At 49.7% G+C, this 26,921-nt stretch overlaps 7 protein-coding genes and 1 non-coding gene across 8 annotated transcripts; 3 read left to right on the top strand and 5 right to left on the bottom strand.

Moving 5' to 3' along the window:
- Nucleotides 1–1,051: 1,051 nt before the first annotated feature.
- TrAtP1_000236 (uncharacterized protein) lies at nt 1,052–1,648 on the bottom strand (the record flags this gene model as incomplete). Its single annotated transcript, XM_014091848.2, has 1 exon — nt 1,052–1,648. One exon carries the CDS (start codon nt 1,646–1,648, stop codon nt 1,052–1,054), a length of 597 nt encoding a protein of 198 aa, XP_013947323.1.
- A 4,024-nt stretch (nt 1,649–5,672) lies between these two features.
- Nucleotides 5,673–7,117, top strand: TrAtP1_000235 (uncharacterized protein; the record flags this gene model as incomplete). The annotated part of the gene is made up of 3 exons (XM_014091849.2): nt 5,673–6,469; nt 6,520–6,921; nt 6,991–7,117. The coding sequence occupies 3 exons, from the start codon at nt 5,673–5,675 to the stop codon at nt 7,115–7,117; spliced, it is 1,326 nt and encodes a 441-aa protein (XP_013947324.2).
- A 373-nt stretch (nt 7,118–7,490) lies between these two features.
- On the top strand, nt 7,491–7,582 carry TrAtP1_000234. The gene has a single exon. It is a non-coding gene; the product is annotated as a tRNA-Ala (tRNA).
- A 460-nt stretch (nt 7,583–8,042) lies between these two features.
- Nucleotides 8,043–9,089, top strand: TrAtP1_000233 (uncharacterized protein). The gene is made up of 2 exons (XM_014091850.2): nt 8,043–8,318; nt 8,375–9,089. Exons 1-2 carry the CDS (start codon nt 8,266–8,268, stop codon nt 8,850–8,852), a joined length of 531 nt encoding a protein of 176 aa, XP_013947325.2. The 5' UTR covers nt 8,043–8,265; the 3' UTR covers nt 8,853–9,089.
- TrAtP1_000232 (uncharacterized protein) lies at nt 9,090–13,078 on the bottom strand. Its single transcript, XM_014091851.2, has 2 exons — nt 9,949–13,078; nt 9,090–9,890 (listed from the first exon to the last, which is right to left on the bottom strand). Exons 1-2 carry the CDS (start codon nt 12,487–12,489, stop codon nt 9,708–9,710), a joined length of 2,724 nt encoding a protein of 907 aa, XP_013947326.2. The 5' UTR covers nt 12,490–13,078; the 3' UTR covers nt 9,090–9,707.
- Nucleotides 13,067–17,240, bottom strand: TrAtP1_000231 (uncharacterized protein). The gene is made up of 4 exons (XM_066110500.1): nt 16,923–17,240; nt 14,572–16,813; nt 14,366–14,512; nt 13,067–14,306 (listed from the first exon to the last, which is right to left on the bottom strand). The coding sequence occupies exons 1-4, from the start codon at nt 16,973–16,975 to the stop codon at nt 14,142–14,144; spliced, it is 2,607 nt and encodes an 868-aa protein (XP_065966572.1). The 5' UTR covers nt 16,976–17,240; the 3' UTR covers nt 13,067–14,141.
- A 586-nt stretch (nt 17,241–17,826) lies between these two features.
- TrAtP1_000230 (uncharacterized protein) lies at nt 17,827–18,759 on the bottom strand (the record flags this gene model as incomplete). The annotated part of the gene is made up of 1 exon (XM_014091855.2): nt 17,827–18,759. One exon carries the CDS (start codon nt 18,757–18,759, stop codon nt 17,827–17,829), a length of 933 nt encoding a protein of 310 aa, XP_013947330.1.
- A 2,103-nt stretch (nt 18,760–20,862) lies between these two features.
- On the bottom strand, nt 20,863–26,438 carry TrAtP1_000229 (uncharacterized protein; the record flags this gene model as incomplete). The annotated part of the gene is made up of 22 exons (XM_066110499.1): nt 20,863–20,885; nt 20,960–21,267; nt 21,340–21,500; nt 21,582–21,759; nt 21,816–21,938; nt 22,001–22,234; nt 22,321–22,480; nt 22,535–22,556; nt 22,624–22,950; nt 23,008–23,025; nt 23,103–23,251; nt 23,312–23,343; nt 23,411–24,174; nt 24,242–24,303; nt 24,359–24,681; nt 24,738–25,025; nt 25,078–25,202; nt 25,257–25,349; nt 25,419–25,488; nt 25,653–25,911; nt 25,971–26,153; nt 26,216–26,438. The coding sequence occupies 22 exons, from the start codon at nt 26,436–26,438 to the stop codon at nt 20,863–20,865; spliced, it is 4,125 nt and encodes a 1,374-aa protein (XP_065966571.1).
- Nucleotides 26,439–26,921: the final 483 nt, after the last annotated feature.

Here is a 26,921-nt window from a genome sequence, read left to right as displayed (position 1 = left end):
ATAAACCCATCTATTCTAGATTAGCAGGTACGGTCTATTCTGGATTGGATTCGATCAAAAGCCTGCTTATAACGGATCAGCTTAGAATCGAGAGCAGATTCAAGCTCTTCCGGATCTTCAGGCAGATCGGCATCTCATAGATGTTGGCCCAGACTAATATATTGCAGTACTGCGTATTCTCTCACGCGAATGCCCGTTTCTTCATCTTTTAGGACATTTTGGCAAGTTTGTAGGAGGTGTGCTTTTGAATACTTCATCAGCGCCTTGTTCCTTTTGGTATTTGAAAGTACACCTCTGGAGAGCAAGATCTGGGATAATTTTATTGTCCATGTTTCGCCTAGCCCACTTACGAATTCGTCTCTAGACAGGGCAGGCAGAGTGGTTCAATCACGTCTCAGGAAGCTACATCTAATATGTATATATGTAGTAACGCCTTCCCTTACCTCTTCTTTCCACTCACGGAATACATTAATTCCAGCATTAGTGGTCAAATGTGGATGAGTGAGCCTTTTATATGGTGTAAAGTCTTCTATTAAGCATGGTAATCTTATCAAGTGTCATACCTACATGTATCGTTTTCCGTTGGTGCCATCTCAGTGTCTTTTTGTCATGTAAGTTTAGTTTATCAACTTGATCACATCCCATTACTCATCGGCAGCGTCTTTGAATCAATTTCACATTATATGTACGTTGTGTACTATGGTACAGGCAGGTTTTGCCATCTCATGAATCCCACCCCTGCTCTAATTACCCAACCCAGTAAGTTTTCCCCATTATCATTATTGTAAAAGAATGTCGTTGATCATCAAAGGAGTGACTCGCTCACAGTCGTAAAAAAACATAATAAAATCGACAAGAAACTCCTCGCAAGTAACAAAGTACCATGTCATATATCCCCTCTTTTCCAAAGAAACATTACCTATATGTAGTAATATGTCCCATTCATCTTCACGCTCGAAACCCTCGTCTTATGCATGCTTTTCCTCATCAAAACGTGACGGATGGCCGATATGGTCCTCTGCGCCGGCGGGAACATGGTGCTGTTTCTGTCCTACAGAACAGCGCTCATCTCCTCAATCGTCGCAGGGGCGGTGACCTTGCCGCAGGTGACGGTACGCTGCGAGTAGATCTGGCCGGGCTGCCAGTTGGGGTTCTGCCAGGTGGTGTCGCTGCAGGTCAGATTCAGCTGGACGCCGCCCTGGGCCGTGAAGCGGCTGCCCTCGTCGGCGCAGTGCCACGTCTGGTTGATGGCGAGGCTGTTGGTGGGCCGCGCAAAGGTGAAGGTGGCCTTGTCGGCGGCGGCGGAGGCGGGCACCTCGCAGTTGTAGACAAAGTTGCCGTAGAAGAAGTCGGAGAGCTGGTCCGAGGCCGCGCTGCAGACGGGCGTGTAGCCGAGCGCCGGGTTGCTCAGCGTGAAGTTGACGTAGCCCCACGAGTTCTGGTGGGCGGGCGTCGAGAAGGTGTACGAGGCGTGGAAGTCGAAGTCGTCGACAGTCCACTTGGAGACCTTTGTCGAGCTGGCGGTGCATCCCGTGGCGGTGGTGGCGGGAGGCGGGGGATAGGAGGTGTCGGCATCTCGAGGCACGACGCGAGAGGGCAGGGCCAGGGCCGAGCCAACGAGGAGGAGAGTAGACAAGAGGCTCAACATGGTGGTGGTGGTGGTGGTGGTGGTGATGGAGGTGTGATGGAGGTGTGATGGATAGCTTCAGACTCTTCGTGGTAATAGAGAGATGAATTGGAACAAGAGAGATGGTAATAGAGATGGATTGAACAAGCCAAGGGATAGACAGAGCTATATATAAGCAGGCAGATGCAGGATATAGGACAATGTCTTGAGTCTCGTCAACTTATTGGTGATGGCAGATCAGACAGTCCAGTCGGATCATCGCCTCCTCTTATACGCAAACTCCAAGCCGGCACAAACACAAACCACCCAGTTACCAAGGTAACATCGAGTCCTCGACTACTAGCAAAAGATAAGTGCAGACTTGGCACACGTACACAGTCTCTCGACCAGACCGACGATTTGCTCTGTTGGCGATGCACAGAGAGCGGCCCAGCCATTCTTTCATGACGTAGCACGGATCTCGTATTCCCAGCGCACGGAGAAAAAAAAAGAGGGAATCGGGTGTGGCGGTTGAAGAGCCGTGGCCAAGTCGGGGTGGCAAGTTTTGGGGTAGTCGGTACTTGATACGTACAGTTTCTAGGCCGTAGGTCAAGGTTCTTTCTACTTGCGTTATCGACAAAGAACGGCGCTCGTCCGGCAGATGCACCTGTAAGGAGGCAGCCCCAGGGGACATGTCTGGTGGCATCTGGGAGAGGGGCTCTGCTAGCTCTGCGCACCGGAAAAAGGCCACCTGTAAACGGCGAGGAGCTCCTTTCAGCGCCTGCAGAAGGGATGTTTTTTTAGCGGGCTCGCGGACGCTAAAGAAGCGCACGTCTCTCTTTCTAGAGTGGCACTGCCCGCTGTGATCGACAGAGGCCCGTGACCTCGTATTTTGTGCCGTTTGCATGAATCTGATGCTACTGTAGCTCTGCACGGGCGAGTAGCATTTACTCGTCTGCTGCCGAGGGATTCTTCAGCTGAGAAAAAGGCTGGAGGGGGCCGGAATCTTTATCCGACGAGCATTAGTGGCTGAGGAGGATGCGGTGAGCCGTTTTATTCGAGCGGTGCTGCTACTCTGCTGAATCTAGAACGAGGACACGACATATCAGATGCTAATATTAGACCTTGGACCACCTAGGTGAATGATGCTCTACTCTACTGTCTCGATGTGCAGAATACTAGTTACATGGACTACAGCCACTTCACCTGCGTAAAGACAAAGAAAAGTAACGTTGGTTGAGACTTTCAATTAACCTTGACTCAGATCCGGACTCGACGCTTTGACTCGACTTGCTCACCTCTGGTGCTCTCCCTCATACGTCCAATCCCTCCCTCTATAAAAAAATCCACATCATTCAGGGCGAAGAAACAAAATGAAGCAACGAATCCTTCCGTCTCAGCTGGCAGAGCCAAACACCTTACGACAATCACCATCTCAAGTCAGAAAGCGATGCTACCTTGCCGAGGGCATGTCACGTCGTGATACCACATCAAAGGGAGCTTCTCCCATCCTTGCCAAGGGTCACCCCCATCCGAGCCCTCCCTTGTATCCTTTTACTACGATCAATTTTATGCTTAGTCGTAGGATTACACAAACGCACGGCTCCAAGTTGGATCTTTGGAATGCTGCAAAAGATACCCTTGCCCAATGGCCCTTGCATGCATTGCCACGTTGACGACGGAAGTGGAAACGTCTTGTCGTGTTATCCTTCTGCAGAGCACGCACACATGCTCGGAACATGGAATCCGGTTACAATTCGTACCTTTTTAGGGCACCAACGAAAGAAAATCCACCAAAGAGCAACCGAGCTTCCGAGCTTCTCTTCTCTTTTTCTTGTCCAGCATGCACGGCGGTGGCGCGGAAGCTGGTTCGATTCTCTTCTGCCAGCGTTGCACATCAGCTCACACAGACTTACCAGCGTGACACTGTCATGGCCTCGCGCATCTCCCTCACTCTGGGTTCCGCAGGTGGGCTATGTAAAGTAGCCAAGTCGACAAACATCTCCAACGAGCAAAGTCTTCTGCGCCCCCATATGCATCTCATCGGCCTCCTCGGACCTCGTATCATCCGCCATGTGTCATGGCAAAACTTGACTCTTGTCAGTGCTTCGATAACGAGAAAAAAAAGATGTTATAATTAGAAGCAGGTAATAGCGCCATGATCTATGCGGGGGATTCGTCAAGTAGGATGGTGTTGCGAGATATCAGCACGAAGCTTGCACAACAATATCCGTCATCCACCGCAATCATCACTCTTAGCACATCGATCCATCTCGTGCAATCTGCCGGCCAACTGACCGTATCCGGGATCCTTTTTGGGATCAAATCCCTCTTGTCCCACGTGCTCTCGGGCACAATCAACTTTTAGGCTTTGCTGCGACCCGCATGCTTCTCTGCCTTGTTCTTTATGCCGTGCTTCCTTGATGCTGTGAGAGAGACTGAACGTGGCTGGAGTCTTACAAACGACCGCAAGTTTTCCTTCCACTGACCGCTTGTGCTGTGCAAGGCCACTGGAGGCTTGGTTGCAGCAAAGTGCAAGAAGCCACCAGATATAGTAGCTTGCAGAGGCAGTGTCGTTTGTGTATCGCGACACCTTGCCACGAGCGTTTGCCTCGGCGTGTTCACTTACAAGTATATCCAGCCAGCAGACTTACTAGGGCATGCTGAGCATTCTATTTCGGATTGCATTGGCGGAATTTGATAACATTAAAGTGCAACAAGGTGGCTGGCAACAGCTCATAGCTTCATCCTCTCCATAGAAAACACTGGAGAGAAAATCACGCTGATGACAATCATCTTCTTGGTCGTGAACCGCTTACATAAAGACGATCTGCAAAGCACATCCTTGTAGAGTTTAGAGTTTGATAAGACCGAATTTGCAAATGGTTATAACAACATCCGAATTGTCCAATTGGAAGGATTCCACCGTTTTTGCAGCTAGGCTTATATTCTAGCCGTGCGAATAAGGAACCACGTCTTGCCCATAATGGACGACGTTGTGGAGGATTGATTGGCGGCGCCATGATTGGCACGCATCAAAGACTGGGTCGCGCCGCCATCCAAGAGGCAATGATATGTCACGCGAAACCACAAGTTTGACGATCGAAAACTGGGCAAAAAGAATGGGAATTCCCCTCTTCGCGACGCGCGGCAGATGAACTCGAGGGGGGGGGTAATAAGGAGAAAGTGTAGACTTTTAAGACTTGGTAGTCGAATATCTCGTGATAGCTCGTTGACAACCAAATTGAAGCAGATATATCCCAATTGAAAAAGCGTCAAAAGATGTCCCGTGCCCAGCCTCAACTCCACGACTCAGAAGAGTATCCCCGTCCCGATTTCCAGCGCACCGGCTCTCGCTGGCTGTCGCTTAATGGTCCCTGGGACTTTCTCTTCGACGACGACGACGTCGGCCTAGGCCAGCGCTGGCAGCACTCCGGCCTGCCCACCGAAGTCGCCGTCAAGAAGACGCTGCTCACAGAAGAGAGCGAGTCGCAGGACCAATCGGAAAGCGACGCCATCACGCAGCGCATCGCCGCCGGCACGCAGGACCTGCTCAAGAACAACGTCTTCACGTCGTCGGCCGCCGTCAACCACAAGCGCCCCATCACGGTGCCCTTTGTGTTCCAGTGCCCGGCCTCGGGCATCAACGAGCGCGGCATCCACCAAGTGCTCTGGTACGAGCGGCTCATCTCGGACCTGCGCAACGCCAGCGAGCGGGATGAAGGCCGGCGGGTGCTGCTCCGGTTCGGCGCCGTGGACTACGAGGCGTCTGTTTGGCTCGACGGCAGCCTCATCGGCAGCCACCGCGGAGGCCATGTCCCCTTCCAGCTGGACGTGACTGACGTCCTGGACGCACAGAACCAGAGCTCCGACGGGCATCGGCTGACGGTCCGCGTCTATGACTCGGCCCACGACCTGACGCAGCCGCGGGGCAAGCAGTACTGGGGCGCACAGCCCGAGAGCATCTTCTACACGCCGTCGGGAGGCATCTGGCAGTCGGTGTGGCTGGAGACGGTGCCGGCGGCCCGAATTGCGGACAGCAGCCACGGCACCGTGATTCGGTCGAATGACGTGCACGCGGGAGACGTCCATTTCGACATTGCGGCACAGGGCTTGCAGGCGGGCCACCGATATGTCGTTGAGGCAGACGTCAGCTTTGCAGGCCAGCTGGTCTCCAAGTCCCCCCCGGGTGGACGTCAAGGAGGCATCGGGCAAGTTTAGTCTGAGCGCCCGTCTGTCAGAGCAAAACATTTCTGCCCTCGCCGAGTCGGTACTCCAAAGTGCGCCCCTGGATGATTCTTCCTGCTGGCGGGACGGCGTTGCTCTCTGGTCGCCGGAGCATCCCCAGCTGTACGACCTCTCGGTCAGGCTCTTCGACTCCTTCTCGGGAAGGCAGGTGGACGAAATCAAGACAATCACGGGCATGCGGTCAATCAAGTGGTCCGACGGTCTGTGGCGGCTCAACGACGCTCCTTACTTCCAGATGCTGAACCTGGACCAAGGCTACTGGCCAAACTCCTTCCTGACCCCCGAATCCTCTGACAGTTTGGAGGTGGACATTGACTGCGCCAAGAAGATGGGCTTCAACGGGTGTCGAAAGCATCAAAAGGTGGAGGATCCGCGCTTCTACTACTGGGCAGACCGCAAGGGATATCTGGTCTGGGGCGAGATGGCGAGTGCCTACCAGTTCAGCCGCGAATATGTCGATCGGTTCAACCAGGAATGGACGGAATCGGTCAAGCTGGCAATCAACCATCCGTCGGTGGTGACTTGGACGCTGGTGAATGAGAGCTGGGCGTATACGTCGCTCAAGGACGACGTCGAGCAGCGCAACCACATTCGAGCTCTGTACTATTTAACCAAGTGAGTTGAATCTTTCATGGATTTGTGTCGCAATACTCATTATACTGTAGGACCCTCGATCCCACGCGGAGCATCAACGACAACTGCGGCTGGGAACACGTCTGCACCGACCTCACCACCTTCCACGACTACAGCGACGCCCCCGAGCTGGAAAAGACTTGCGCAAGCCTCGACGCCATTCTCGGCCCCAAAGCCGGGCGCAACATGTTTGTCGGCGAAATCGCAAACGTCGACGCCGGCGCTCGCCACAGCCCGACGGCGCCCATCATCTGCACCGAGCTTGGCGGAATCAACATTGCGCTGGCCAACAAGGATGCCGATGGCGAGGAAGCGTCTCGCGACTGGGGCTACACCACCGCCACGGATCCAGAGGACCTCTTGAAGAGGATAGAGAGGATGGTCAGGGGCGTTGCTGGAGGCGGGCATTGCTGCGGGTTTGTTTGGACACAATTGTGAGTCTTGAATCGATGCCTATAAACATGTATAAGTGCATGCTGATGCTGATTGAATGTGATTGTTAGGACGGATATCGAGCAGGAGACGAATGGGCTTTACACGCAGAGTCGGGTCGAGAAGCTGGATGCGGCAAAGGTGAAGGCGGTTTTTGAGGAGGCGGCACGGATCTTTTACAAGAGGGTTAATGCGTGAGAGACTTTTGATGACTTGATAGAAACGAAGAATTGTTATAGATAAACAAACAGTTGTGTAAACGTTGAGGATTTAATCATGCTGTTGCAGCTAGAGTGAAGTCATAGCTCAATTGCATGCACTGTTGGAGCACTATTCTACTGGTTAAATATGAAACCAATATTTAGACATGTATTGCTAAAAAGACGCCCTGAAACTACAATATCATCTTCCTTGAAGCATATATACTTATTCTGTTTCAACACTTTTTAATGTTACATCTCTTTCTAGGGTACGCGATTAGACAAGCTCCAAGTGCACCTCCAGCCGCTAAAATGCTTGTCCCACACGTTGGCATTATATAGTGCATTAGATCCCACTAAATCTCAACAAAGGGGATATGGTGTAGGGGTATCACGTTTGCTTTGCATTGTTCATTCAATACAAGCCTGTAAAAGGTCGGGGGTTCAAATCCCTCTGTCTCCACGTGTTCATTCTTTTTTTGACATTCTATTACTAGAATTGCAGAATTTTGTATCAAACATGTATTTATTTTTTTTATTCGTATTTTTCTCTTGCACTTGGCGATTCCGATGACCGAGACATTGCGGTAACGCACGTCCCTCATATGTGCGCGCATACATTCATTCATGGGGAATGCAAGATACATATACGCATTCATACAACAGTAAGGCTTGTAAGCCGCAGCTGAGAACATGTAATTACGTTGAAGAATATTATATTTGAATATTACGAATACCGCATCTACTATGCTAATCCAGTAATTCTCGTAATACACTTCACACCTGAAAATCCAACTCTCGTCAGACAATAGCACCCATCGATGCATGACAATAGAAGCGCATGGAATTCTCTCATTCCTGCTCACACCTCTCCGAGCTTTTGCCGTCCAATCCATCTCACAGCCCGCAAATGACAACCCCGAGCAATCAAATCCGCACTGGCGGGGCCATCAACTCTTCCACTTCCATTTATACCTAGGTAGCTCCATCTTTGCCGCTCCGAGGCATAACAGTCCCCGACCAGCGGGCTCCCTTGCTCTAGTGCTACTATTAAGCTCGCATCCCCCCGTATCCTCTACCGGATCGAATTCCGCGATAGCCTAGCTTTCCATCCATCTTGCTTTGCGCCAGAACCACCACCTCGCCATGGAATACGTCGAGCACCGCATGAACGACGAGGCCGCCAAAGACGTCGCCAGGTAAATCATCTCATTTATATATATACCTATATCAAACCTTAGCTAACTCCCTCCAGCGCCAGCCTCGTCTCGCCCCTCAACATCCTCCTCGTCTCCATCATCCTCTATACAGCCTACACAACCTTCTTCTCCAAATCCGCCGCCCCGCAACTCCCCAAGCCGCCCCCTCCCACCGTCTTCAAAATCTACAACCCGCACACCCTCCTGCCCTTCAACGGCGCCGACAACGCCCCCGTCTTCATGGCCATCCGCGGCGCCGTCTACGACGTCTCGCGCGGCCGCAATTTCTACGGCCCCGGCGGCCCTTACGCAAACTTCGCGGGCAGGGACGCCAGCCGCGGCTTGGCGTGCGGCAGCTTCGACGAGGACATGCTGACAAAGGACCTGGACGGGCCGCTGGACACGCTGGCGGATCTGGGCGCGGAGGAGATGGAGGCGCTGAGGGGCTGGGAGGAGCGCTTTACGGAGAAGTATGATGTGATTGGCAAGTTTGTGTCGATGAAGGAGTTTGAGGCGCTGAACAGCAAGGAGTGATTTTTTTTTTTTTTTTTTTTTTTGGATTTACGCATATTTAGCAGAAATGAGATGAGCACTGCAGCTTGGCACAATGGAAACAAATCTGATATCAAACTGGATACCATACACCTACACAGTCAAAGAGAGAGCACATGAAAATAAGACAAGCAAGGATTCTATTCGTTTCAAAGATGGATATTTTTGGGATATAGATAGCTGAGCCCTGTTTTTGCTTTCGACTTCAACAAATAAACATGTTATAAAAAAGAGTACAATTCGCGGATTCCAATAAACTCCATTGCCATGCCGTTTCTCAGCTACGAGAAAGGATTCTCAAAAAAAAAGACACAGACAAAACAAAACAAAGAAAAAAAAGGTCAGGAGTTCCATGCCCCTGAACCCCAAGATCCGACAATCCCTTTTTGCAACACTCCTTCCACGCAAGAAGTTACGAGTCCTTATTCAAAAGATGACAAAAGGGAAAAAAAAGCTAGTAAAAGCAGCCGCAGGAAGGCTTGGGTTAATAATAGACAAAGCAAAAAGAAGCAGCATATCCCCTCCCAAAAAAAGCCCATCTATCCTTCTTCCCAATAATCCCCATCCCAAAGCTCCTGTGCTCCTCTCTTTGGGGGCTTCTGTCTGTCATAAAAAGTTTGGGGAATTATGTATGTCAACAAGTGGTTGGATATATGCGTCATGTATAATGATATGTATGATATGTAGAAGGAAGTTCAAAGAAATCGGGTGTTGGTGGGCGTAGTTTTTCGATGAATGGATATACGTGGCATAAGCACCTCGCTGGAAATCGAAAAGATTCGCATAAGAAAGGAGATGGAAAAAAGAAAATGGCGCAGTAAGTAGAATAATCGTTCGTTATATCACCAAAATCGATGCCGCTTCCATCATCAAAGTCGCCGTCTTGTTGATATAAGAATTAGCCCCGTCCCAAAGTTCCGCATCGACAAGGTCGCGGATCGCAGGGAAAAAGGCCTCGTCGTAGCCAGACCACAGTTGCGGGCCATACACGACGTGCTTGAACTGTGTGCGATTAGGGATCTAAAAGTATGGCTGTTAGTAAATAGAACAAGTAATCGGGAAAAAGAAGAGCACGTACACCGCCGCCAAACTCCAAGTCCAACAGCATCGACTCAAAGTAACCCATCTTGTTGTTATACGCAATCCGCTTTCCGCCCAGCTCTTGCGTCTCCCACCCTCCGCTTCTGTGAACCATGCGGTCCCACTCAGCCTCCCACTTCGAGAATTGCTCTGCCTTTGCAGAGACCGTAGCGGCCGCATCCTTGAGGTCTTCGAATTTCAAAACATCCTTCTTGTTCTTCTTCTCTTCCTCCTTCTTCGCCCACGATTCCAAATCCCCAATCCAGGCCTGGAGATTTCGGCCGTAGTTGACCATGTCAAAGGGAAGAATAGGTCTATCAGCCAGGTCGAGGAGGAGGAGGCCGACAACTTGAGCCAGCAAACCGTGATAAGTAAAGTCAGGATCAATGACCTGCTCCATCAGTTCAAAGTTGTCGTAGCTGGAGTGGTAAGGGAATGGCTCGCCACCAAACTCCAGGTCAATCGAGCTTGTCCCGGCAATATCCTGGAAAGCGACGTAATCGCTACCTGCTCCCAAGCCCTCAAGTTTAGCACCGCGGCGGTCCCAAAGATCCTTGAGAGTCGTGTTGAAGTTCGGGTCAGTCACTCGGTTCATGGCGCGAAACAGGCTCTTTTGAAGCGGAGGAGAGCCCGAGGCACGGAATTCAGGCCCCGATACAACAGTATCCAAGTTGATGTAGGCAAAGGCATTCTCACGCAGGGAATCCACATTCTTCTCGACAAACTCGGTAGATCCGATGAGGTTATACTCCTCGGCATCCCACGACATAAACTCGATAGAACGAAGAGGTCTCCAGCCCCGGCCAACCAGGTCGCCAAAGATGCGTGCCATTTCAATCATGATGGCCGTGCCCGTGTGCGGATCCGTCGCACCAAACGACCACGCATCTCGGTGGTTACCCAGGATGATCGATTTCGCCGACTGCTCCATACCTGTAATCTTTCCGTACACGTTCCAAATGGGCTGCTTCTCATTTTCATCCTGCTCATTCTTCAGACGAACAATCGGCGACGAAGAGTTTCCGGTCCACCACTCGCCCACTTCAGGAACGCCGCCCTTCCAGGCATCCGGTACTTTTTGTCCGAAACCTTGGAGGTGCTGTAACAGAATCTGGGCGTCTCTCCAGGCAAGCGGAAGACTAGGAATCTGAACAAGTCCCTTTGCTTCGCTCAGCTTGACGCGAGGCACCTCTTTCTTACTCTCCCAGCCTGGTGTCAGGACATCGCCAACGACCCAGCTCATCAGACTAACGGCGCCTCTCTGAACGCCATCCTCCGGCATATACCGCCCACCAGGGGCGACATCACCCTTGAGGAAGCCGTCATCTGCAGGATCGCTATAAATTATACATCCTGCGAAGCCCGCCAACTCGGCTCCCTTGACTTTCAGGGCTCGATCCGTCTGCGTGCCGTAGTATCTAACAAGAGCAATCGCTCCTTCTGTCTTGATACCCATATCCTTAATCTTCTGATAGTCTTCCCTTGATCCGTAATTTGCGTAAATCAGCGGGCCTTTAACATCGCCAGCCTTGGAGTGTCCGTGAAACGCCGGGGTCTGTTTCCCAGCCGTCTCTCCGCCACGTTCAACTTCCTCCAGCGCAGCCGTCCAAATCGCATTCTCGCCCTTGTCGTCCATAATCTGCACGGCTCGGCCGTCTTCGCGCGGGTAGTTGAGATATACGTAGTAGTCGTCCTTTTGCACCACATCCAGCCCAGCCTTGTTGAACATTGCCTCCACATCGAGTGCCGTCGCATAGTCGCCCTCGGTGCCGGCAATATGTGCGTAGCTCGAAAAGATCTTTACGGCGGCGCGCATTCTCCTGGGATCGACGGTTCGCTGTAAATGGACTCGAAGGTCCTCCGGGTCGAAGCGCAGGCCTCCGTTGTTGACGCCATTCGTCAGGCCGGTCAGCATGCCGCTCGCAAAGAGGAAGTACATGAAGCCGATGACGATGGCGAGCGCCAATAACCGCGCAAACGTGACCAGCACCATCATGCTGTTGACCTTGGGGAAGGCGAAATCTTGCATCCATGACCTCACATTATCGAGATCGTCCGTGTCGACCGCCTCGTCGTCGGGAGACGAGCCCGCCGATGGCGACGCCCGCTGCGGCAGCTGGATGCGGAACCGAGGCATCCTTAACCGCCACGACCATTTCCACGCCGGCAGCGACAGCTTGAACCCTATCCGCTTCCCCCATAATGAACTTCCTCCTGTGCGATTTGGCTCCTCAATCTCCAGCTCCTCCATCTCGCGGCGCACCTGATTCGTCTCGTCGGCATCGCTGTCGCTGTTCCATAGGTCATCCTCCTCGTCTGATTCTACCGTCGGCGGGCGGTAGCCATTAGGCCGTCTAGAGCCTTGTGAGTTTTCGCCGGAGCGCGGCAGCAGTGATTGCGATTCGATCTCGGTCGCGTTGCGCTCGTCGATGGGATCTCTCGTGGGTGGTGGCGGCATCCAGTTACGACTGCTACCGGCCAGTGCCTCATCGTACGTCGGCGGCACCGGGTCGTAGAACGGTACCTTTTCCGAAGGCATGGTGGGCTAAGTTAGGACGAAGAATAAAGGAAAGAAAATATCGTACACGAGCACGGTTGCGCACTCATCCGCGGATTGTCGTCTACAGTTTAGGCGAGCTGGAATGGATATGAAGGAGCACGCGATGTCGAGGTGGCCATTCAGATCGAAGGGTTCTAGTCGGGCTAAAGCGGGCAAATCAAACGAAAACGAGTGTCGAGAATGAGAGAGAGCGTAAGTTGGAATGGTCGAGCAAAGGTGTGGAGAGGCGTAGTAAAGAATGCGAAGAAGTAAAAGGTAGTCGAAGAATAAAAAGCCCGGTCAAGAATGGCGCATGTCCAAGAAAAAAGGGCGAGCAAGGCTGAAGACGGTCGCGCAGCCACTGCTGGAAGGTCGAAAGCCGCTGGTTGGAGATGGAAGAACGAAGAGGCGATGGCGGCTTACGAGGCCCAGCCAGATGGGAGATAAGGGATGACGATGCTGGAAAGCCGGGGGCTCCGCTGTGCTTCAGAAATCAGAACTGCAGCTGCACCGCCTACTGGGGAAGACATGCACAACGCAAAAGGGCCCCAACAACAATGCGGAGTAAAATTGGTTCATTCAATAATGGGCACGGCGCGCCAGAGAAGAAATGGCTGCTAGCAGTGGTGCTTAATTGCTGGAGTCTAGCAGGTATTGGCCGCATCTCCCTCCCTGAAGACTCCGCCCCTATAAATTGGTCTTCGAAACGTGACGGGTTACATTAAAATCCGCGCTTGGCAATCCGTTTGGCCAAGTTGGGAACGCCACCAGTGCAGAAAGCGGACTTTTGTGCTGAGAGACTCGCCATGGCTCTAGAAGAGAGGGCGACATGCTCTATAACGAGCAAGATATAATAACTACTGGCATAACTTTACGAGCAATTATCCAGCAAAATGTTCTTACAGCTTAGTACATGGTGAGCCCTGGTAGTATTAAGATGGGCGATTCTGCTGTCCATCAAATCATCAACCCGCCACCAGGACCCTTGGCTCAAAAGAGCCCGCTCGCCATGCTGATCAGTCATGGATGCCAAATCTGCCACGCGATCTGTCAACACTGCAATACACGTACTCGTACAGCACAGTCAGACTCCCACTAATAAAAGCAGCCGCCAAGATCGGTGACCCTGGCCTGGCAGCAAAAACACCTCGAATTGCGCATCGGGGTACGGAGCTAATGGCGCCACCAAGTCCATCTCCAGCTCCACCGTCGTATTCCGCAGGAATGAAGTGTTAGACATGTGTTTAGTACCTCGATCACTGCTGTCTGGAGTGCCTGTATAGACAATGGATACCGCAAATAATGTTCTAGGTAATCGTAACAAAGAGTTTAAAGACCGCATTCGAACCATCTACTCCCCAACTATTTCTAACGTTTCTCTCTTCACCGGGTTTTCAACAGCCAAAAAAGTGCCCTTTGCGACCAAAAAGCGTAATATGTAATCGAATAAAAAAACATCAATTGTCGTGCCATGTCTCATTTGCTCCGGCTGCTTCTTGGTGCTGCATTAAAACATCTATGCGCTCTTCTCTTTCGTCCCAGGCGCCTTTGCTTACCCCCTTCCCAAGAGCCTTCTTTATTCTTGAATATTGTGGTGTATCGCAGAATCATTAAAGCATCCCTGCGGCTTTCGCGGAGAAGAGACCCCATTCCTAACTTGGGTATAAAACAACTCCCTCATACTGCCTAGATTTGATATTCTCAAGAGTTTGATGAAAGTGTTTCTTGCTGGTTTCGATTGAAGCCGACTCTTGCTGATTGCCTGCCAGATTTGAGTGGATCAACTCGATAAGACCATTCAAGTACTTCGTGGTCACCTATTAGAAAAGAAAGTGTTAGCTCAATAGCTGATAGGGAAAACTAGAAAAAAACATACTGCTTCATTCTGTTGATCAAAGTAGTAGACGTAGCGGTCCAAAATCTCAACAAAGAGTTCAATCGACGTCGCCGTCTCCATGCACGAATCGGCCACACGAAGAGCCCGTTGTAAGCACTCCAGAACTCGCTTGCCGTCACGGTAGAGCTGTGAGTTAAAGCAAGTTAGTACATGGCACGCTTTCATTTCTCTGTATAATATCTTACCTCTGTCTCTTCTGTTTCGCCATTCACAGCAACGGGAGTTGCCCACCACAGGTGACTGGCCAGGTACACTGCTCGGCATTGATCTGGTTTCCGCAGCAGTTTGCTGCCGTGCTGTGCGCACTTGGTGATTAACGTGTCGTAATTCTCCTTGCCAAAGCCGCGGGTTTGGTGAAGTGAGCTGGCAATGACACAGACAGCCTGAAACTGGGCTTTGGAGTCAGAAATGGACTCCTCGTAAGCTGTAAATGCCTGCGCATAAAACTCATATGCCACTTCCTCAAATCCGGTCAGGTCTGCAGTCTGTCCCGCAGAACAGAACAAACGCAGAGCCAGCTCAGCCACGCCTGTACCGGTTACACGGGTGTAAAGCGTGCTAATCGCAGAGTGGATGAATTTGAAGAGGGCATTAATCTGCGTCTCCCAGTTGTCATCAAAATGCTCCCGAGTCTTGAACTTCCTGGCCAGCTTCAAGCATGCTGTTATCAGCGGTGGCGTGGTTGTTCGAATGCGATCGTTGCCATCCGAAAATGCTTTGCGTGTCAGCTGCAAGAGCTTGAACTGCGTATCATTGTCCTCGCCCTGCAGCAGGTGCACCATTCTTGCTAGCCATCCTTGCTCCTCAAGAGTCTCATCGGTCTCCACGGCTCGTCGCTGAGTAGCTCCGGCGTAGCCTTGTGGTGATTGTGTTCCCTCCTTGATAAGTACCGATAGAACATCGAGCACATGTTCCAGCTGGCTCGTTTTGGAAATCTTGGTCTGGTCTTTCAAAAGGCCGCGGATGATACCACCAGCAACAGCGCGGCGAGTTGGGTATGACTGAGCTTGGAACAGAGGCACGTATGTTGGAAGAGATAAGGCGGTGAATATTGATACGTAGCGGTTGAGAGGTGCCTGCAGTAGAGCAAGGAGGCTCTGCTGAGCCTGAGCGGAGTGAAGATCGGCATTGTTGATGTTCTCTTTCGTCTTCGCCGTGGCGTAAGCCAAAATCTGATCCACATAGTCAAGGCGCTCTGGATAGTTGTTCAGCGCCAAGTTACAGAGGGATACCAACAGCGCAATGGTATCTTGGATGGGGAGATGCTGAGCTTCAACAAGATTCTTGACCTGTGTGAAGAAGACTTCGTAGAGCTGTACGTCCTTGGAAGTTTCGCCCTCTTGTCCATTGACTGCCGTTGTTTCCGTCTCGGCAACTGAGGGCGCTGTCTCATCTGCCGGAGCGGCAGTATCCGTTTCGCCAGATACGGGCTCGGCTGCTGCTGCTGCTTCACCTTCCTCTGGTACTTGTTCCTGATCAGCCTCCTCGGTGACCTTGTCGCTTGACTCCTCGACAGACGGTTGTTCAGGGGCTGGCTGAGCGACTGGCGGCTCGGCCTCCTTCTGAAGCTGCACTTTCTCAAGTAGATTGGCCAATGCCTCGGCCTCAGCCTTCTCCTGATCAGGTCCCTTCTCACTGGCCCCCTCACGTTCAGCATATTCGGATAGACGGTCCATGAGACCAATAACAATAGCCTTGACATTCACGTGGGGGTTTAGTCTCGATACGGCGCCGAGGAACTGGTCCAGGGTGTGTAGGTGGAACTCGTCGGGGAAGACCTGTGTGATGACCTCCAAAAGATACTCCTGGGCCAAAACGTCTCGGCATTGCACAACCTGCTCCAATAGAGGCGCAAGAATGCCAGTCTTGTAGGCCTCCAGATCAACCAGCTGGCTCAGGCGGACAATGTTGCTTCCCACAAGAAGCTGTAGTTCCTGCCTTTCCCGGATCCTCTGCTCTCTCTCGCGCGAGTGTCCTTGGTGCTGTAAACGAACCCATAATTTGTTCATTTCCACAAAGTTGGTTAGGATGAAGTTGATCGAGTCGTTCAGGTTACCCTCTGGGCCGTCGCCGGTGCCAGTGGGGAGAAAGTCTCTAGCTTGCCCAGACATGTAATATCGGAGGAACAGTCCGCGAATAGGGTGCTGAACACCGCGGCTCATATCCATCATATCCTTCATCAGCTCCTTTACCGGCGCTTCAGGTATGGACATGTATGCCGTTCCGACAGTGACCATGAGATACAGCCTCGGGATAATGTTTCCGGCATATTGAACCAATTCGTAGAGATCGGCCAAGTGGTTAACAGGATGGTTCTCTCGCAGATGGACCGCCAGGAAGCGCAGGGCGTCGAATATGGCCATGTAGAGCTCATAATACTGCTTCGGGCCAAGGCTGCTCGTCCGGAGCTCGGAGACCAGTGTCGAGCTACAAAATCAACAACATGCTTGCGTCAGCCTCTTTCGTTTCTCTCTCTCCAGATATGTCCCTCGTTCAAAGCCGCGGGGCGTCGCAACGGCGTAGCAGTGGCACATACCAGCACTTCAGAGCGTCCATGAGCTTTCCGGGCGTATCGAGGCATTTCCGCATGAGCGATGTCTGCTGGCGCACGGCGACCAGGGCATCCTCCAGCAGGCGAGCCTGATCCTCCAGGGGGGGCCGGCGTGGCCATTGTCGATGCGGTGCGGCAGGCGGCGGGGTAGCTTTGGGGCGATGCTTGCGGCTGGAACCGAGGCTTCAACTAGGCATTGACGAGCAACAGAGCGTGGCAATTGCGCCGGTTTGGAATGGCGAGTCGTTCGGATCGTGTGAGTTGAGTAAGCGAGGCAAGGCAAAAGACCAGCGCAAAGTGGCTCGGCGGCCAGTGACGACAGCTTAGCAGGCGAGGCGGCGCTGAGGTAACGGCTGGAGCTCCCCAAGAAGCTAGCCAGAGGTACTTTGGCCTTGTACCTGGAAAGCGTAGCAGCCGGGCCACCTACCACGTGATATCCAATATATGTGCGTGTATCTCAAGCCTCAACCTTCATTATTCCGCGGCGATGCTTAGATTCCTCGAAAATATTGCTCTGGACGATTTTGCTCTTGATAATCTTTCTTAAATGGTCATTAATCCTACGCGTTGCCCTATGAAAGACGAGCATACATTCGAGCAGGACACTACAAGCTTCAATACTACGCCGAGTACGACGAATGCTTCAGAGGACAGAAGTACAGCATGCAATGTCGAACAGAGACATGTCTTTTATCTTCTTCTCGCGTATTTCATCACAAGCTCAACATATTCAAAAGTCCAACATTCATTTTGGTCGATTCTCGTTGTGTGCCAGCAAAAGCTGAAGCCCTCTATCAAATTCCCCGCTCCTTGATCCATTATCATACAACAGCAAAAACAATGCCCAATCCATTATAACGCCCGCTTAATCACAATCCCGATGTTTATTTTACCACTTGATCACCTTTTGAGGGAAAAATTCATCAATCAGCCCCATATAGTATGGCTTAAGTTCCTCCACACTGGGGACGCCATCACTCTTGCTGTACAGGTCATACGGGTTGAAAGCTTGGACGGCCTTGAGCATCTTCCAGTCTTTCTCGCACATAAACTCCTGGTAAGCTCCCTCGCGGTGCCAGGGATAGAATGAGTGATAGCGGATCATGGCGAGTGCCTCGTCCGGCAAAGTCGACTGGTCACGGACAACATGGTACAGATACTCATCGTGGCCCCAGCTGAGCATCATATTGTCAAGGCCACAGCCAGGAGAGTAAATGCCATGTTTGGTCGAGTACACAGGGTCCTTTGTGTCAGGGTTGCTGGCGAAAGTAGCCGGCAAAATGATGCGCTTATCAAAGGCACAGCCCACGGGGAAAGTGTCGCCAACGACATCCCATTGGCCCTGAGTGCCAAGCTCTTCAAAGAAAAGCATGAGCTTGCCGAGGTCATGTATCAGACCGGTGACCTGCATCCAACGTGGCTTGCCATCGCGACGAATCGCCTCTGCAGACTGAAGCAAGTGCTCAATCTGAGACAGTGACGTGTCAGGGTCGGACTCATCAATAAGAGTGTTGAGCTTCTCCATGGCCTCCCAAATAGTCATCTCAGGGCGGACCCGAGACGCGCTGTGGAAGCGGTTGCGAGCAGCAAGGTTGTAAGCGACTGTCTGCTTCTGGTGCTGCTCCTTGTAAAAGTTCTTGACCCGGTCGCAGGCGTCCTCATACTGGCGGAAGTTTGCCTTGTCTTTTTTGGCATCGAACTTGGATTCAGAATCGTACTTGATGGAGTTGACCTCGTCAATTTCATCGGAGAGATTTTCCAGTTTCTGGCCGACAGAGTAGGCGACTGTCTCGCCGAGATCAGCAATTGCTGTTGGTGCCATTATGGAAGATGGAAATGATATAATATATGGAAGACGCCCGGCAGGCAAAAGAGCAAGTATATTCTCTCAGGCGAGACGTGGTTTGGATATCAGTGACGACCGTTTACAAAGAATGGCGCTCGCACTTTTTATAGACGTTCTTGTCGTATATGTTTGATCTTGAACGTCTCTTGGATGAAGAAGATTCATCGTCCCTGATGAGGATACCGTTCACCTTAAGTATCCCATCCCCATCCCCAGACCTGCTTCCATTTTTTCCAGACCATCTTTTTACGTCATTCCACAAGATCCTCCACCCCCTCAATAATCATCGCCATGTGCGGGTTTACAGGTTGTGCGATGGACAAAAAGCTGGATCCTGGTGGAACTGGCCGCGGCGGGATTTCCACGTTTGGTGTCAGCTAAAGGCTAGCGCCGCCGGAGACTTCCAAAATGGGATATCCCCAGGTTTTGCTCCCAGCGTGGGCGAATCTAAATCTTAGATGGCGGGCACGGTTGCTCATTTGGGAAGATGAAAAATGAGATTTGAAGCAACGGAAGAAGAGGAGCAGAAAGTGGTGCTAAAAATCTGTGTACTATCCATCTTAGATCTTGTTATCGCGTGGTTGATCATTTGTTCCTGAGCGGATCTTGGTAATGATAACCATAAACGGCTCTGCTTTTACTAAGCTAAGCGAGAAAACTCTATACATACTCCATTACTGGATTGCTATCATGAGGGCATCTGGCTCGCATCTCCACACCTTTCCCAGAGGACCTCATATTCGCGAGACCTGCCTACATCGGCAAAAAGCAAAAAGGGACAACAGGCCAGGCTGTATTCCCGGCCATCTCAAGTTCGAGACCATTTGTCCTTGCGATCAATTTTGATCGGCTGACTGACTGATCCACATTTACCGCCGATTTCGCCGTGAAATGTCTTTCAAAAATGCAGATGCCTGCTCAGGCGGTATATACAACGAGTCAACTGTCAATCTTTGGTCAGCGGAGATGCTTGCACCGATCATACGACTTGAGGAACCTTGCGGGGAATGTCTCTGAAATTGTTATCAGCAAACTCTATTCTTGCCGGCAGCACATGCTTTGCTCAGGGTCGAAGGCTTCGAGGGGGGGGTCTAAGCATGGCAACAGCCGGCGTATCGGTTTATTCTTTGCGATATAAATGCATTTTGGACTGATGAAATTTTACATTTAGGGCTTATTTATACTACGCATCTTGAAATGTAGCTCGGAGAGACATTCAAAGTGGCAATCACTCGACATTAACTGGGTACATGTATGTATTACAATACTGTTTCCCAGGGACCCATATACCAATTGTCCAAGACTCGCTAAGAGTGGCGTTCAACCATTGTAGATAATTTAAATAGGAATCACAAGCACAATGATATCCAACACGCAGTATCAGCTACTGAATAGCACACGGCAAAGTGACCTCAAAGATCTCAAACTGTGTATAGCGGCCAGTTGATGTATTATGTAAAAACTGCACTGAATAAACAAATTGACCAATTTTTGAAACTGACTATAAGAGAATGCTTCGATAGCACTACACCCGTTACATATCTCCGTCTCGAAAGTGTGCTTGAGTGGCACCAAGGTCATATGCAACCCGCAATATCTCAATTAGATAATACGTTAATAGTAGTAGTAGCCGAGTAAGTTCGAGTATTATCGATTTCAACTTCAATAACACTGCATTATATTTATAACCACAGAGATTGGCTTCAAGCTAAGTTTAGTATCCGCCTACTGCGTGGCATTTCTGGTTGTATATTGACATCTAGTATTACACACATCAAGTAGATAACTGGCATGTACCCAGAACCTGCTGTAGCTGCTATCTATTATAGATACCAAGCCCCTAGCAATAGCATTACTTATCTGTTGATCCTTTGCTATTAGATACAATAAAAAGTAAACCAGCGTTCCTCAACTACTGATCATGAAGCTAGACAATTATTTCACATGTCGAATCAACCATGCCCACCATTGTTGGTAAGGAGCCTCAATCTTATCAACATGCTATTACAAGATAAACTCACTAACTATGCTTGTTTTACAGATAGTTTACTGTTCGCCTTCATGGCAGGCACAGATGTATCAGACAAACACTCGCATGTCCCCTTTCTAAAAAGGTTAAGAGGATTACCCTTCATTACGCATCCAATATGCGCTCCTGTGACACAATTGTACTGACTACAGTCGGCATCATGGGTACATGCTGCTCCTGGCGGCGGAAGATGCAGACTTGGCCTTGGAGAACTGTGACCATCGGGACAGATGTTGAGCCACCCCGCAAACGCCCCCGAAACCGGGTTAAAGGCCACAAGGTCGGGGAATCCCGAGCTTGTAAGCTCGCCAAATCTAATGTTGTGTCCAGAAGTGGATAGAGGGCCATATATCATGCCTTGGGGAAGCCACGTTGGTAAGTTTGGGTAGTTGTTCAACCAAACTAAAACTTCGCCGGTTACGGCGGTTGTATACACGTAATCGGCCCTTCCATCACTAAAAAAAAAAAAAAAAAAAAATATTAGCAAGAACGGAGGGGAATTATTGAATCGTGGTACCATATCTTACTGATTAATGTCATGGAAACTGATATCCGCGGGTCGTTGGAGGGTTGCGGAAGCGTCCGCCTCAGGCATGGGGACGTAATATGGACCAGGTTTATCGCGACTGTACATGTTACGATATATTGTTGTGCTTCCATTAGGATGAAGGTAGATGTAATCGTCGCGCTATCAAGGGTGATGGTTAGCTCGCGAGCTCAGTTTTGGTGGTGGATGTAGTTAGAAAATGCATGTTGGATTGACACCTACACCATCCCCGTCGATGTCTGCAAAGCGGACATTGGCGCCAGGACCGAGGCCTGAAGCAATAGAACCAATGGGCTTAAATAACCAGTTATCCTGATTTGCCGAGGAAGCCCCCTCGTTCAAATAGGCTGTGAGCTCTCCTGTTTTGGGATCAGTAACAAGATAGTCGTCTATCCCATCTCTATTCTATGTGTTAGCATTATCAGGATCCCCAAGTATTGAAAATAACAAACATACCCATCTATATCGCCAAAATGAACATTTGATGCCGGAGCTTCTCCAGATGCAAGAGATTTGTTGCTGTTCAAGGCAGTCCACGTATATCCGTGAGGATATACGTTAGCTGGACCAGAGTTGTTGCTGCCCTCAAAGTCAGCAGGCCACTTTTACCTTGCAATAATACCTCTGCCAAGAAAACTTACTAAACATAAGGAGCTCCTGTGTCTGGGTCAAGCCAAATAAGATTTTCAGGCTGTGAAGCTGTCAGAATGTTTCCGTACTGAGTGGTAAGATCAAGGATTATCCTTACGCCACCATCAAAGAACCTCGCGAAGTGGATGCTATCGGTAAGCATGCTTGTGTCTCCACTTCCATGATTATACCACACTGTAAGGCCGCCATTGCCATCTATATGGATGTAGTCGTCTTTACCGTCACTATAAAATGCAAGGTTAAGTTCATATGAATGCCGTTGACACGGATCTATGCTGGGCGGGGGTACACTTTGTTGGAATCAACTTACCCATCCATGTCAGCAAGCCTTATAGATGTTGGGTCTTGGGAAATACCATCCGAAATAGACTTTGCAGCGCCTTGGTCGATATAAAGAGGAACACCTTCATCCCGCGTGGGCTGGTTGAGAAAGCCGGTGAGGCCACCATCATCATCCCATATCAAGTAGTCTAGTCAGGATGCTTAGCGATATTGATATTAGTTGTCACTTCTCTCATACTCACCATCACGGCCGTCTCCATTCATCTGTGAACAAGATCAGCTGTAGCTCCGTAGAGGAGGCATGGGGATAGATGGGTATGAGAATCCTTACATCTGCGAAAACCAATTTGGTGATGTTTGACGTAGCGCCACTTGCTATGCCGCCTTTGTCGTAGAAGGAGACGGATTGTTCGCCAACTCTTCCAATGTTCAAAAAGTTTCTCAAAGAACCGCCTTCGCCTATATAGACGTAATCCGCTCTCCCATCACCATTGATATCTGGAAATCTTAGAGTCTCGAGGTTGGCATGAGGAAATCCTGCTGTTATTTGACCACCTTCGACAAATTTCCATCCGTTTAACCAGCTCGTATCAGGACCGTAGTTCCACCAAATTTTGATGCCACCAGTGTTCGGGTCAACCACCAAGTAGTCTTCCATCTATAATTGAGAGTCAGCTTACTTAGGAACTGCATCCAATATCGCGAATCAACTTACACCATCTCCATTCATGTCCTGTATTCAAGTCAGTTTGCGTCAAAAAACAAATAAGGGAGAAAAAAAAAAAAAGATACACGATAGTTGGCGCTTACCGCAATGTAAATCGTATTTGCTGGGCCTTCACCTGCTAAAATAATGCTATTATTGGTTCCATTATTGGCTCCAGCTGGTGACCAAGGCTTGGGAAGATTGTTTAGCCAGCATCTTAACTCGCCAGTCTGGGGATTCAGCCAAACGTAGTCTTCAAGGAAATTTTAGCAACATGTAAAGGACATAAATGGACAGTCACAAGAGAACTCACCTGCTTTCCCATCACCATTCATATCGTGCAGGCTATGCTTCGTGTTAGCTGATGGCACTATAACATCGATTGCGTTTGGTCAAGGATGCATGGACTTACCTGACATATCTAGGATCAAGTCCAAATCCATCGGCAAGCTTCCCCGCCGCTGTCCAATTCTTATGGAACTTCCAATCTCCATTGTGACCTACCCCAAGGGAAATCTGGCCAGTTGCATTGAAAGTAGGGTTGGCGTTACATTGAGTGTCGTTATTTTTGGGGGCCAGATCAAATGTCAGCTGAACGACCAGCGGCGATGCTGGCTTAACCTGATCGATCCCCCAGTCTGGAAGCGAAATATTTGTATCAATACCACCATTCGCGCTGATCCCTTCGCCTCGAACCGGATCATATCCAACGGGATCATTGATCCAATCTTTTGGTATCTGAGTGATGAAGTCATACCAGTAGTCACCAAATTTCTTGTATCCATCGTTGGTGGGATGGATACAATCTTGAAGAAGGCTGATGGGAAAGGTAGTGAAGTCGACAGCAATCACATGCAAGCCACGGTTGCGACGCTGTCTTACAACACCCGGCACAAGAGCCTGGTATTCTTTGGTGCGTTGGGATTGGTTAGGGTCGCATGTGTTGACAATCATAGCAACAAGAATGATTGCGTCAGGGCATTGGCGAGCCATTTGGTCAACCAGATCACCGAGACGATTCGCAGCTCCTTGTGGATCATTACCTTCTGTCGATATTGTACTATCTGGATTCATGTCATTCGTTCCCGCGTGGAGAAGAATGATATTTGGCCGCTGTTCCAGAGATGGGCCAACATGATCTGCGATGTACTTGATAGTCTTTCCAGACCACGCAGCCTATAAAGGTGCCATGTTAGGTGACTGTACCAATATAGATGAATTCAGGGCCACATAAGTTGCTTACAAAATATCCATCATTCATTGAACCATCAGAAGTCTCGGTACCAGCAAAAACAACCTTGTCGTCTTCAACAGTGTCAGTATCAAGATGGCGTACTATATGTGAGATTTGAGCTCTTACTGGAGAGATCATTGCGCAGCTCAAGCCGATAACCATTGCCGTCTCCTCCATTCTTGTCGTCAAGAAGTCCAACGGTAATCGAATCACCAACACAGAGGATTCTGAGCTCTGTGCTTGATTTGACGAGAACACCAGGCGTAGAATTACGATATTGCAGAATATCAACGCCTTCTGGTGAAGTAATTGCGCATGAGTCTATTGTTCTCATTTCTGGAATAGCTGGGTCTCCATGGGCTAGTTCATTCCGTTCAACCATGCGGTATATAACAAGGTTGGCAATGATCTGGTGAAGCAAGATCTGGGGGTGAAAGACTCGCCCATAACTAATGAATTAACGTTAGTAGATTGTATCGTGTATTCAACAGGTCTGTAGTCTTACCCATCAGGCAAAAGGTTGGGGACTTGGACTTCTGGTATTTCAAAATTTTCAACGGGTCTGGTCCCGTTTGACTGGATTGCTAGCTTCAACTCGGCATTAGTAGTATTGGTAGCATTAGTAGCCTCTTGTTGGGATAATGTAGCTTTTGGATCAAGAAGAAGCGTGATCTGGGCAAAGACTTCTTGTTCACCATGGAATGTTCCATTCAGAGGGTCGTCATTGCTGCGTTTCCACGGAGCAGATCCAAAAGGATCCCAGGTGTTAAGCTCATAAAACATCAAGCCAGTTCTAACTCTGTATCAGTTTCAGACGTCTTCCATTGATCTTTGCAAAACCTTACCGTGTATTGCTCTCCGATGTGGACTCGTCGACGCCGTCCTCACAGAATCGCCCACCCCATTTCCCGACGTACTGGTCATAGTTGACAAATGTCACCATCGGACCTGCTCTCTGCACAGCCGCTGCCTATCGAGACGTCAGGACGCTAAATCTTGGTACTATAGACACAATGGCACGCACTAATTTGGAGTTCATGGCATCAACAAGATCATTCATCATTGAGCGGTGCGCCGTAGTGAGATACTGCTCCTCTTGAAATATGTTGACTGCTTTCTATTTTGTTCTCTCGAGTCAGATCTCGTCCTGGGCATTGGTCGGGAAAAATTCAGTCCGTTCACTTACATATATCCATGTCGACCAGCTGACATTATCGCAATCTGAACTTAAATCCTCAGCAAAGAACTTGGAGTACCTGAACCTGTCGTCAATAATACAGTTCCACACTTCCACGCTTCCAACTAATTTTGAAGGGAAAAAGAAAGAAGAAAGACTTGCCCTGTGTAATATATCATTCCACTTCCAGAAGAATCTATCAGCATGTGCGATATATTAACCAGCTACGAGTCCAGTACTCACTCTGGGGCTAGTTTCGCCTTTGCTGCACTCAAAACAGAATCAAGACTGGAACTAAACTCTTGGCTGTTAATGATCGTCTGTGAGCGTTCTAACTGTGCCTCACAACCGCGACCCAAGGCATCCCAGTCATAGTCACCAGCCCAATCAAGGTTCTTGGTCGCCGCTGCCAATTTAGCTAATGTGACTTGGCCCTCGTTCAGAACAGCCCACTGAAAGATGCACTGGTTCAAAGCAGCCACGAGTTCGGCGTCATTTCCACCTTGGAGCTGGATAAGTACTGATATTTTATTGTGGATTGGAAAATAGTTGATAGCTTACCAGCTGAGAGCAAAATGACCTGTTGATTTGAATCAATACGAGGGATTTGGTTTTCTGTTACATCAGAAGTGACCGCTCCAGAGCAAGACTGAAACTGGAATTTTCTCGTGGAAGGGTCTCCCAGCCTGCTGTCAGTATTGATGAGATAGGGATACGAGTGGTCGTAGCGACTGCAAGCCCAGTCTTTTCAGAGTATTAGCAATAAATCAGCTATTCTTGAGAATAAAAATAAATAAAAAACACACCACTATGGGGATCTAGAGCGTTAAGAATGGTCCCAAGTCGGTCACCAGCACCGATGCCGGCCGAGTAGGAATCTCCAACTGCGGCAAGTTTTGTAATGAAGGAAAGGTCAGATTCATCAAAATCATCATCTCGCGTCCAAATCGGATTCGAAGATATTGATGCATTGCTGAATGGGGCCCCATGGGTAGGTGTAGCAATTCCTAAGCCAACATATCGTAACATGGCGAGTAAACACCATAATGATGGTCTCATTGTGACCTGTCACTAAGAATCAAGCTCCAAAATTTCAGTCACTCATCAGACGATGCTGCCAATAAATTTCATAAAAGAAGTATTTATTCGTTTATTTACTTATACCGCCGTACGCTCCAGGGGTACCCCGAACCCAGGTTGGCTGCCCGAGGAAGTAGTGGAGATCGCCTCGAAAACTCTGATAGTCATTTGGCGCACATTAAGCACATCAAACCCTTTGAATCTTGCGTTCCTTTACAGTACAGTATTCTAAAAGCCTCATACAAGTTAAATTAGAAAATTAATGGGGCTTTCTTATTGTCTTTAGCCGTCTGTGTTGCGACATGAAACATGCTGTTGGTCGGACCTTCGAGAAAGCTTAGATGAATCTTTTCTCGAAAAGGCCGCTTTCTATTGTCAATGAAATACGAGACACGAGTAGAACTAGGGTTAGTCAGTATGCAAATTGTTATT

Source organism: Trichoderma atroviride, chromosome 1 (genome assembly GCF_020647795.1).
Source record: "Trichoderma atroviride chromosome 1, complete sequence".
In the NCBI taxonomy this organism is placed as follows: domain Eukaryota; kingdom Fungi; phylum Ascomycota; class Sordariomycetes; order Hypocreales; family Hypocreaceae; genus Trichoderma; species Trichoderma atroviride.
The sequence above is the reverse complement of the archived record's forward strand: the minus strand, read 5'-3'. Positions and strand labels throughout refer to the sequence as shown.